Source organism: Sceloporus occidentalis, unplaced genomic scaffold (assembly GCF_023333645.1).
Source record: "Sceloporus occidentalis isolate IW3139 unplaced genomic scaffold, rSceOcc1.0.p SCAF_96, whole genome shotgun sequence".
Taxonomy (NCBI): Eukaryota; Metazoa; Chordata; class Lepidosauria; order Squamata; family Phrynosomatidae; genus Sceloporus; species Sceloporus occidentalis.
Window position 1 is genome coordinate 3,684,869 of NW_028317076.1, and position 12,015 is coordinate 3,696,883.

General features: G+C 38.2%; 1 protein-coding gene across 1 annotated transcript in view; it reads left to right on the top strand.

Annotated features, from left to right (window-relative positions):
• Positions 1-12,015, top strand: part of LOC149284280 (centlein-like) — a 162,626-nt gene that overhangs the window by 90,887 nt on the left and 59,724 nt on the right. The window contains exons 17-20 of the mRNA XM_089496969.1: positions 469-560; positions 4,373-4,911; positions 6,434-6,602; positions 7,719-7,797. Of these exons, the coding sequence (XP_089353095.1) occupies positions 469-560; positions 4,373-4,911; positions 6,434-6,602; positions 7,719-7,797 (879 nt within the window). The remainder of the gene's footprint in view (positions 1-468; positions 561-4,372; positions 4,912-6,433; positions 6,603-7,718; positions 7,798-12,015) is intronic.

Here is a 12,015-nt window from a genome sequence, read left to right on the forward strand (position 1 = left end):
GTTACTGTTTGCTTTGTTCGCCAATCACTCTGATCCTCCTAGCAGGGGAACGAGACCTGGAGAACAAAACTTGGCTGAGACTATAGATAAAAAGGTGTTGGATTTTGCTTTCAAGGCAAAAGACGGTACAGTCTATAAAAGAATGAAAACAGGAATAAAAGTACAGTATCTTTAACCTGCAAATTTATTGTACCTTTGTATAGTTCGTGCTGTGTAACAAAAGAAAGGAAATCACTGTGATGTTCCAAAGACTTTGTAATTTTATGACACTAGACTTTGAAAAGAGGTCAGTGCTGCGAGACTGTCCAAAATTTTGACGAGAAAATAGATCAATTTATTCATAGACTAAGTAAAGCAGAGACCAAAAAAAAAATTGTGGAAATGACAAACATTTCATTGCGGGTCAGCCAGGAGAGTCGACGCTTTTGTTTTTTTGGAAACTATTATTTTTTTCCCCCTTTGTTCCAGAACTGCTTTTCAGACTTAACAGAGACGAAGGTGTCAGAAATAGTACCCCAAAGAAAAATACGGATGAGACTTTGCAGCGGACATTGAAGAAGGTATGCCCATGTGTAGCACAGTCGTGTGGACAACTTTCATTTTCTGTATTATACCTTTAGCTTAAGGTAACAAATGTCTTAGGAACCAATGTTTGATTTGCTACTTTACCAATTAAAATATAAGAATACATTTGTGGACTGTTTGCTGGTACTGTCATTGTCATAGAAATGGCTCCAAATAATTGTTCTATTCATCACGAAGATAGATATATATAGGTATTGTGAAGAACTCGCTGACATTTAGGAACTGTTACATTAACCTTCAGATGCCGGCCTTAAGTTTTGTAGTTGTGAAATAAGCGAGGAGGAATATTTTTAGATGAATGGTTATAGGATTTGATAAGATGAAGGCTTTCCAAACCGTTTTCCTGTCTACCAGTTACAGAACCCAAACGGTATGTAACAAGTTGCGAACTGAGCAACCTAAAAGAAGGAGAGAAGTCAGTAGCATGTTGGAGTATATCCTATTTCTGCAGAGGCTGCAAACGTAACTCTAAATCCTTTGTTAGATGTTTTAACGTTACGTTCTACTTAGGATAAATGTTAATTGCGCTTTTAGCATGGAGTCCTTAGTCAAAGTTTATACCTTTTTACTAGGCCAACAAATAAGTAAAGTTACATAAGCTTTCGGGACCTCAGAGGTCTCTACGCCTACTTTGTTCTTCCCTCTAAAATTGTGATCACACAAAAAAGCACATAAAACATTTTCAGTTTCTATAGCCACAGCCTCAGTTTTTTTGTCGCATTACCTGAAAAAGTAATGAACGATGCAATGTGTTACATGATTAAAGAATTATTTCTGTAAGGGGTTCAGGCCTTCCGTGGGACTCTGAAATCTGTTTCTAATGCTGCATTCAGTTATAAATGTGTTAAGTTCTGGAGAATAGGTGAAGCAGTCCCTGTAAAGACATTTGGTGCGATCAAAGCTTTAATATCCATTTTTTGACAGTTTAAATTACTTAGGGGCACTGCAGCCCTATTTTCATTATAGTCATATTGGAGGCCGATTGCAGGCACTACCCCGCTCCTTTAATATGCTTTTTGGGGAAAAAAAGTTTCTGTAGACAGAGCCCTGTTTTCTTATTTATATTTTTAGTCTTTATGGAAGCTAAATTATGTTGCATTATTAGCTGTATGTTTGTACAACACCTTGTTTTAAATTAGATATCCTATTTTAGTGCCTGTCTGCCTGCCGATAGACAAGTATGTGTAAGCAGCAGTATATTCTAGGCCAGGCTAACTAGGCCTAGGGCAGCAGGTCCAGGAGGTTGCACTAGCTCCTAGGTGTGGCACAGCTGAAATCTCCCCTTAGTCTCCTTAGCTTGCTGCACCCGGCACTGTGCGTCCTTAGGTCCTTAAGAGCTCTGGGATATTATATGAAAATGATGTGGGAAGATATAGATATATATTCCGAATATTCTGAAATGTATCTATGTACATACATGTGAGTGTACTTGTATGTATAGTGTTTGTCATTTCGTTATAAAATACTAAAAGATGTCCTTGAACGCTCTACAGTGTTCCTTGATATATTTGCCTTCTTGAATGCTTTCTTAAAAGAGACTAATTAGCTGCCCCAGCTCCCATCCAGTGCCCTTCCCTTTGACGGCGGATTAAGTTGTAGAAGTGTGATAATTTAGAGCAAATGATTTGATTGCTTGTACTTCTAACAAATGCCATATGGCCAAGTAATGAATGCTGTCATCTCGTTATTACGGAATGACAAACATCATGTTAAAATAATAACGCACCGAACAGGAAGTGTTCACATTCATTTATCTTAAGGTGGAGTGAGTAATTGAAATAATTTGAGTGCTCAGATTTGTAATGTCACCCAGTTTGTTCTAGGTTATCCTCTCTGGCTCGCAGCTCTAATTTCATTTGCCAGGTATAAATTTTCATCTCTGCAGATGTAAAATGCCACATTGCTTGGAAAGGGTTTAAGCCCAGTAGGCATGTTCTATTTCATTTTAATCATTTTGACTGACTTGCTGTGTATAACATTATGCATAAGGAACAAGAAAACATTTACATTCACAATATTAATAGCTTAAGGGGACAGTTTTGAGTATTAATGATTTTCATCATGTTGATGGGTACACTGTCATTAAATTTCATGAGATTTTGTCTGTAACAGTATAATTCATGGGCATCAATGATTTTTTCTTTTTTTCCATTTGTTGTTTTTTTTTGTCAATAGCACACACTAGATATGATTTGTGTCATGCCAGTTATAAACTGTTCTGACCACAAAAATGAATAGTCCTGATTTTTATTTTATTTTTTTGAGATCTGTCCTTATGAAGGAGATTTACGTATACCAAAATTGTATTATTAGATTCAAGTATTGTAATTTTTGTAGATGTACATGAGCCATTTGCCGATTTCTTCTGTACTAGTCCAAGAGGAATGTTCTTCATTAGGGTTTGCCATACACTGAACACACAAGTACAAAACCCGTAGTTTGTAAATACACACATGTAAATAAAAAAACAATGTCACACAGTGGGTAAGTTGTGATGAACGTGGACATTTTCATTATATTTTAGTGAGTTTTTCTTGTGAGGATGTGCGATGCTGAGATGGTAAAGGAGATAGTATGCATGCATGCATGTATGTAAGAGTGAGAGTGTATCTATAGGTGTGTATATGAGGATGAATGTCCATATGCACCTGTGTGTTAACATGAATGTGTGTTAGTGTGAGGGTGTGTGTGTGTTTGTTAGTATGTGTGTATGTGTTAGTGTGAGGGATTAAGTTTGTGTGAATGTGCGTGTAAATATTTGTGTTATTGTGCGGGGGGGGTGTAAGGGGTCAGCCTTCCCTTGAGTGTAAAACATTACTATGTGCTGTTAAGTTAACTCAGCGAGAATTCTTCAATGTCTCAATTAAGTTAGTAGAAGCATTATTAAACATTCATCTACAGACACCAGACAATCCAGAAGGCTTGTTTTTTCCCTCAGAAATCTCATGGTGCTGCCACAACCACAAGGGATTCTGGGTAGGCGCATGCAAATAAGGTCAACAATGATCACCTTTTGCCTCTATATCCACTCTATACATGGAACCCTTGAAAGTAATTGCCTGCTGTACAAGACAGCCTTTAGACAAAACTCAAGGGATCCATGTATAAAGTGGATATAGAGGCAAAAGGTGATCATTGTTGACCTTATTAACATGCGCCTACCCAGAATCCCTTGTGGTTGTGGCAGCACCAGGAGCCTTCTGGCTCGTCTGGTGTCTGTAGATGAGTGTTTAATAATGCTTCTACTACCCCCTTAATTTTAAGTGGAAGGGTTTTCCATCACCTTTACCCACCATACATTTTGTTATTGGTATTTTCCATTGTTATGCATTTTGAAACTCTTCTTTTATTGACTAAACCCCAAAGTCTCTTTGTTTTAAGGGGTACGCAAGAAGTATAGAATACTGAACACATTTTCTTCCATGTAGCTTGTATAGCTGATGAGCTGGTTTATCGTTAGTACTGCTATTTATTATGATGATGCAGTGTAACGCGACTTTATCAGTAAAATTATGAAAGTAATAGAACTCAAATACAAGTCATTCTTCCTACCCCCATCCCTTGCTTTTTCCTTTATTATTCACACCAACTTTGACTTTTCACTTGCTTTCTTACACTACCCCTTGCTTTTCCCATTTATAGCGCCAATCCATCGTTTTATCGTTTACGGTTTCAGTGGCAGGAAGTCGACATGTTTGCTTCTAGGTAACATAACGCTAATTAGTATATAGTCATAACCTTTATCTTTTTATAATGTTTTTGTTTGCACGTCTTGCTTGTGTTGCAGGTATGCTATTTGGACAGGAAGCTGGCTGAACTAGAGATAGAATCAAGGAAATTGGAAGTAGCAAATGAAGAGTTAACCAAAGAGAAAAATTCCCTGAAAGCATCCTGCAGACACCTTCGAAAAGATGCAGAAGCAAGAGGCAAGAAGACAGAGGAATTAATTGCTAAAAATCTAGAGTCAAATCAAGTTAGAGAGGCATTAGAGGTGAAGAACGACGAGCTAAACAGAGAAGTCGCATCTCTGAAGAGACAGTTGGCGGGAAGTAGAAAGCTGAGAAATGAAAAAAGGGATCTGTTGAAACAAGTGCAGAGCCTGAAGTGTGCGCTGGAGCAGGCCGAAGCAGCGAATTCTCTAACTTCTAGGCAACGGAACAGCAAGCAAGGCATTAACAAGGAAGCAGGAACCAAGGTTAAACATAGAGCAGCCAAGAAAATCTCCCTGAGACGTCACCAAGCTTTCCTTAATCAATCCATCAAGGCTATGAGCACCGTGTTTGAGAACTTCAGCAAAGACGGCTGGGAGGATGTGAGTGAAGACAGGTACGGCTCTCATTAACTCAACTCTGTGGAGGGGACATTGTGCATATGCAAAACGCCGGCAAATGGAGATTGAATTTTAACTACTGTCGATTTAGTATTCACGGAGAAAAAAAAATGCTGTCAGATCCTTTGAAATATCTTGGGAGGTCTTGTTCAGAGCTTATTGACTGAAATTTGCATGCAAAATTAGCCACAACTGTACGAGCAGTTGAATAGGTGCCAGCAAGCCCAAAAGAAGGCAATGCTTGATTTCTTCCAGTGATGCTATTTTCTTGCATTCATGAGGCTTGAAATTGACAGTTTGGCAGGTTGATTTAATTTGCTGGCCCTTTGCATATTCACCACTGACAGCTAAGGATTCCCAGGCAAGCCTACTAAGTCCGTTTAGTTATCTTGTGACATGCCGATCCGGGAGGAAAAGCCATATTTTCCCCTCTTAATTTAGTTAGATAAATTTTAAATGACCCATTTCGACTTGCTACCAGATGTCTACAAGCTGTTTAACATCCTTTAAATTAAGAACCATCCACACTAATTATTTCATGTATGTTTTATGCACAGTCATTGTAGCATCTTTAATTGAACATGGCTTAAAATGCGTTTTCTTCCCTAGGAGGGGTAGCTTCTTTTTTTATCGCTCCAAAAGCCAACTCTACCAAAGCTTCCACAATACAGCGTGTAGAATTTCAGTAGTTATAAAGAAAATAAAGGAAAAAGAATGAAACCTTCCTACATTGTTTTATTGTCAGCTTGTTTTTGTTTATTTTTTTACCATGGTTGATGTGCTGGTTTGAAAGTTGTTTATAACTTAGTCTCCTCTGCTTTTACGTGTTTAGTTTTTTGTTATTTTTTCTTATGTGCATCTGCTGCTTGCAAGTATACATGAATGTTGAGCTTATAGGCGTTAAGGTGATGCCATGACATTATGCATAAAACCATAGAATTTGACGGTATATAAGAACCATTTCCCCCCACTTTAAATACTCCTACTTATGCTGCCTGCTTCATGTAGTAAAATGGACTACAATGTGAGAGGGTTTTTTGCATCAACCTTAATGTTTTTTGGACACCCACCATGTGCTTTTGGAACAACATTTGGCCTACCGCATGTTGGACAGTAGCTCTGCATGTATTTAAATCCAGAAAACTAGAGGAGCACATTAAATGTTCATGGTTATGAGCATACCTGGGAACATGCAGGTGCATCCTGGGAGTAGAGTGTGCCGCAAGGCCGCTCCTGTGATCCAGAGTTTCTCCATGGTGACCCGGAGAAGCTGTGCTTCACCCAGACTCTCTGGGCAAAACCTGGCGTTTCCCAGGTATGATTATGAGAAGATATAGCGGTTCATTTGAGTTGAGCTGAGCACATGTCTGAGATGAATGATCAACTTTGGAATCTTTCTGAAATGTTACAGTGCCCGTTTCTTTTAGAACCTCATGTGGCATGATTTTTATAAGACAATGTTGTGAAAAAATTTGGGGGTGCATATTAAGATAAAATGTTCTCTGTTTTAATATTTAGTGACTCTGAACCAGAAACTTCAGAGAGTTTGGAACATGTGAATGTAACTTCTACTGAAACAGCACAGTCGTCTTCAGATGAATGTAACACAGTGGACGAAAGCACCGGTGATTACTTTACCGACAAGGGTTGGAGGAAAACTGTCCCTAGAGAGATTCACCATACCAAAGTATGTATATGGGGTTCTTTCTGCACCAATGTAAATATTGAATGTTCCCACTGTTACTGAGTTCAGGAGATGCTTGCTAAGTTCTATTTTGCACCAACGACGTGATATGACCAAAAGTGTGTAGGCCAATCAAGCCCATTGCTAACAGGTGTATAAAAACAAGCACAAAGGCAGCCATCTCCATAGACATATACGGCTTCATATTAATACCCATGGTTTTGGAACGGGATGTTCAACAAGCCCATATAGATGTGATGGTGAGGTTTACACATACCTTTGATCATATCGTGGATATTTAACCTAATGACAGAGATAATTTTCTTGTTTTTATAGCTATGTATACTTATTTTTCTCTGATGTAATGTCTATATTCCAATGCTATGTATTACTATAAATTAAAGTCTACTTGAATCACATAACATGTTACGTTAAGTGTGGTTAAACCATACATTACAAAAACAGAGATGTAATTAAGATTTAAATCAATAATGCATATGTTATAGTAAAAGCAACCCAGACTTCACTGTAACGTCTTCACTGTAAAGGCTATAAAACCTCAAATTTACCCAAACAGCAAAAATTATACCATCTGCTGCCCTCCCAAATTTTCTTGGACCAAATTGCGACTCTGTACAATATCATTGTGAATGACTTTTAATGATTCTTCTCTAACCAGATGTATCTCATAAAGCTGAATTGAATAGTCAAGTTTGTAAACGGCAGTGTTAGAATTGACAGCAGATAAGAACCGCTTGACCCATTTAGTCTTCCCATTACATACCTTTCTTACATTACATCAAAGACTCTCTAGTTTTAGATTATGACCTCTTGTTCTATAATTTCTCCACTGAAGTATAACCCTTTTAAGTATTTCCCCTCTCTGTTCTCATCTCCAAGGTATACATATTGAGATCCCTTTGTCTATTACTCAAACCATACACCATTTTAGTAGCCCTCCTCTAAACACTCTCTAGTATGGCAATATCCTTCTGGAGATGGGTTCTCCAGAACTTTATCTCTGTGTCAGATAATGGCCCTCTATGTACTGAAGCTTGGCATGTTGTTTAACGTATTACTCTGCGAGTGTTGTTCATTTACCCTTTACCATCCTTGCAGGCAAATCTCAAAGGTGCAAAGAAAACATGTACTAAAATATGTCACCTGGTATCCACGTACCACCCGTCTTCAGTAAAAGGTAAGTGTTCTGCCTTATTTCCCCATTAGTTGGCATGGTAAAACATTGTACGATTTTCTGAATAAGGAAGGTAATGGCAGGCCAGGTACTCATCTTATGAAACAGGAAAAGCACATAGCCGGTGTGGGAGCTTAAGAGACACACAAACCAGAGTATTGTTACTTTATAGAAACAATAGAGCGCTTAGTGTTATATGAAATAAGATCTTTAGAACTACGTAATAGTTATACCTTCTAGCTAACTACCCGTTAAGGGACAGTCGGGTAAGGTTTGTCATTGGAGGGCATTGGTAACTTTCCCCATGTCTCAGCCAAAGCTTCATGTGTGTTTTTCTCTTAAACCCATCAAACTTAAGGGTTCAGAGGACATCAGAATCCGGGCACTTTTGGCGCTTATGCAGTCTGTGCTTTACCGCCTACAGCCTGCTTAAACAGGCAGATGTTTACAGATTTCTCATAAAATGGTCACCGAGAATATGTGTACCTTGTCCATTCTTTATTCGCGTGTTATAGACCCATAAAAATGAAAATATCTGGAGAATTATTTAGATGTTACTATTGAAGTACTTGGTACTGAGTATTGAAAAGGGTGCTTGATAGTCAGTTATCATTGTGATGCACATTAGAACATGTAGCATAGTGTACTGATTACAGCACCCCCCCCACCAAGATTAACTCCTTAAAGAAGGCGTGTGACCTAAAGCGCAGTACAGTATGTGCACCAAATCTGTCTTTAATATAGCAGATAATTAAATAATTTTTTTCTATTAATATTTCACCAAGTGACAGTGGATTTCTATTTAAATATTCAAATCACATTTTATGAAAATAATGTCATTTTCAAGTGTTAACCCATTCCTTAGCTGTCAAGACTTAAAGTCTTAAGTCTTATTATTTGTAAGCACATACTTCAAAATGCCTCTGTTAACAAGTAAACATTTTAGATTTTTTCAACAGATACCTCTCCTATTATTTAAGGGTTAAAAGAAAAGTTTTCTATGGTAGTAATAGCTCAAGAAATCATTTTCTTATAATATATTTCTATTTGCGTATTTCTCATGCTTTGTTGACACCCTATTGCTATTGGATCAGAATAAATCCCTGGATCAAAGTTCTGTCCCTATTAATCTAATATCCATAACTTGTAATATTATTGCTTTCAAGAAACACGTCCAGGCTCCTTTTGAACTCTTTTATTGAGTTTACCATAACCACTTCCTCTGGCAGAGAGTTCCATAATCTCACCGCTCTTACTGTAAAGAACCCCCGTCTGTGCTGGTGTAGAAACCTTCTTTCCTCCAACCGTAGAGGATGTCCCCTTGTTATAGATACAGTCCTGGGTATAAATAGGTCCTGGGAGTGATCTCTGTACTGTCCCCTTATATATTTATACATAGTTATTAAATCCCCCCTAAGCCGTCTTTTTTCCAAACTAAATAACCCTAATTCTGATAATCTTTCTGGGTACTGTAGTCCTCCCATTCCCCTTATTACTCTGGTTGCCCGTCTTTGAACCCTCTCCAGCTCCACTATATCTTTCTTGTATACTGGTGCCCAGTACTGTACACAGTATTCCATGTGTGGTCTGACTAGTGACTTGTACAGTGGTAGAATTATTTCCTTGTCGTGGGCATCTATGCCCCTTTTGATGCACCCCATGATTTTATTTTCCATATCAGTTGTCCCCAGTGTTTTCCCATTTAATACATATTCCCAGCCTGGATTTTTCTTCCCCATGTGCATAACCTTACATTTATCTGTGTTGAACCTCATCTGCCACATCCCAGCCCAAGCCTGCAACCTATGCAGATCCATTTGTAATCGTGCACTGTCCTCTATTGTGTTAACCACGTTACAGAGCTTAGTATCGTCTGCAAAGATTGATACTTTACTATACAATCCCTCTACAAGGTCATTAATAAATATATTAAAAAGAATAGGACCCAAAACTGACCCCTGTGGTACCCCACTAGCAACAGTAACCCACTCAGAGTATGTACCATTAATAACCACCCTCTGTTTCCTATCACTGAGCCAGTTACTTACCCACATACACACATTTTCCCCCAGCCCAAGCATTCTCATTTTATGTACCAGCCTTTTATGTGGCACCGTATCAAATGCTTTGGAAAAATCAAGATATACGACATCCAGCGATTCACCCCGATCCAGTCTTGAGCTCACCTCCTCATAAAAGCTGATCAGGTTAGTTTGACAGGACCGATCCGTTGTAAACCCATGCTGATATGGAGTCATACACTTATTTTCATTGAGATACTCCAAAATAGCATCTCTTAGGAAACCCTCAAACAGTTTACACACAACAGAAGTTAAACTAACAGGCCTATAATTCCCCGGGTCACTTTTTGTCCCCTTTTTGAATATTGGCACAACATTTGCTATGCGCCAGTCCTGGGGAACAGACCCTGTCACTATAGAGTCCTTGAATATTAGAAATAGGGGTCTGTCTATTACATTACTTAACTCCCTTAGAACGCGGGGGTGAATGCCATCTGGACCTGGTGATTTGTCTATTTTGATTTTTTTTAGGCGGCACTGCACTTCTTCCTGGGTTAGACAGGCGACATGTACTGGGGCAGTTATCTCATCCTGCTGTATATTACCTGGCATTTCATTTTCCTCTGTGAATACAGCAGAGAAGAATATATTTAATAGATTAGCTTTTTCCTGATCCCCGTCTATAACTTCTCCCTCATTACTTTTTAAGGGGCCAACGCTTTCATTTTTAACCTTTTTACTATTTATATAGTTAAAGAACATTTTGGGGTTTGTCTTTGGCAATGAGTCTTTCTGTCTCCACTTTTGCTGCTTTTATCTGATTTTTACATATTTTATTTTTTTCCCGATAGCTTTTTAGTGCTTTCTCACTGCCTTCCTGTTTTAGTAGCTTAAATGCCTTTTTTTGCCATTTATTGCCCCCTTTACATTTTTATTTATCCACATTGGTTTTCTCTTGTTCCTGACTCTTTTATTCCCATACAGTATGTACCTTTCACAGTGAGAATTTAAGATATTCTTAAAAATCTCCCATTGAGTGTCTGTACTCTTGTTTTTGAGGACATTTTCCCAATTTACAGTGTTAAGGGCTTCTCTTAGTTGATCAAACTTTGCCTTCCTAAAGTTCATAGTTCTTGTGGCTCCTCTAAGAGTTCCCTTATTGAAGGACAAGTTATAATGTATTATATTGTGATCACTATTTCCTAGGTGCCCCCTGACCTGCACATTAGTTACTCTGTCAGGTCTGTTGGTTAATATTAAGTCCAGTAGAGCGCCCCCTCTGGTCGGGTCCTGTACCATTTGGGACAGATAATTATCCTTACTTATAGTCAGAAACCGGTTTCCTTTATGAGATTCACAGGTCTGTTTCCCAGTTTATGTCGGGATAGTTAAAGTCCCCCATAATAACCACCTCATTGTGATTTGCTGCCTTGTTTATTTGCTTTAATAATTGATCTTCTGCTGCTTCCATTATATTTGGTGGCTTATAGCAAACCCCGATCAGTATTTTATTATTTTTCTTTCCATATATTTCTACCCATAATGACTCCACATTATCATTTCCCTCACATATATTCTCCCGCAGTGTGGCCTTTAGGCTGGACTTTACATAAAGGCAAACTCCTCCCCCTTTTCGTTTTTTTCGATCCTTCCTGAATAGACTATACCCCTGTATGTTAACCGCCCAGTCATAGCTATCATCCAACCATGTCTCTGTTATACCCACTATGTCATAATTTTCTTCAGACATTATTAACTCCAGTTCGTCAGTTTTATTGGTCAGACTTCTGGCATTAGTAAGCATACAATTTAGAGGTGTACTAGCAAAACTTTTATTTCATGCACAAGATGGTTGGGGTGTAGTGAATTTCTGAGTTTACTGCTGCAACCATGCATTTTCTGCCAACTAACATTTTTGTGTACATATATCTCTTTGGAGATGGACATTGGAGTGATGGTTTTAGTACCTAAGGCAGTTTTGACACCAACATGGTTTATTTTTTTTTTTGTTTTTTTTTTGAACAGCCCACAAAATAGCTTACAACATACAAGGTATTACTTATGGCATGTATGCGCTTTTCCCGTATGCCTTTATTTATTGGTGTGTGTGTGTATATATATATATATATAATGTGTGTGTGTGTTATAACAGTGTAACTGCAGACAAAAGTGTTCTAACGTTGTCGTCATGTGAATTTTG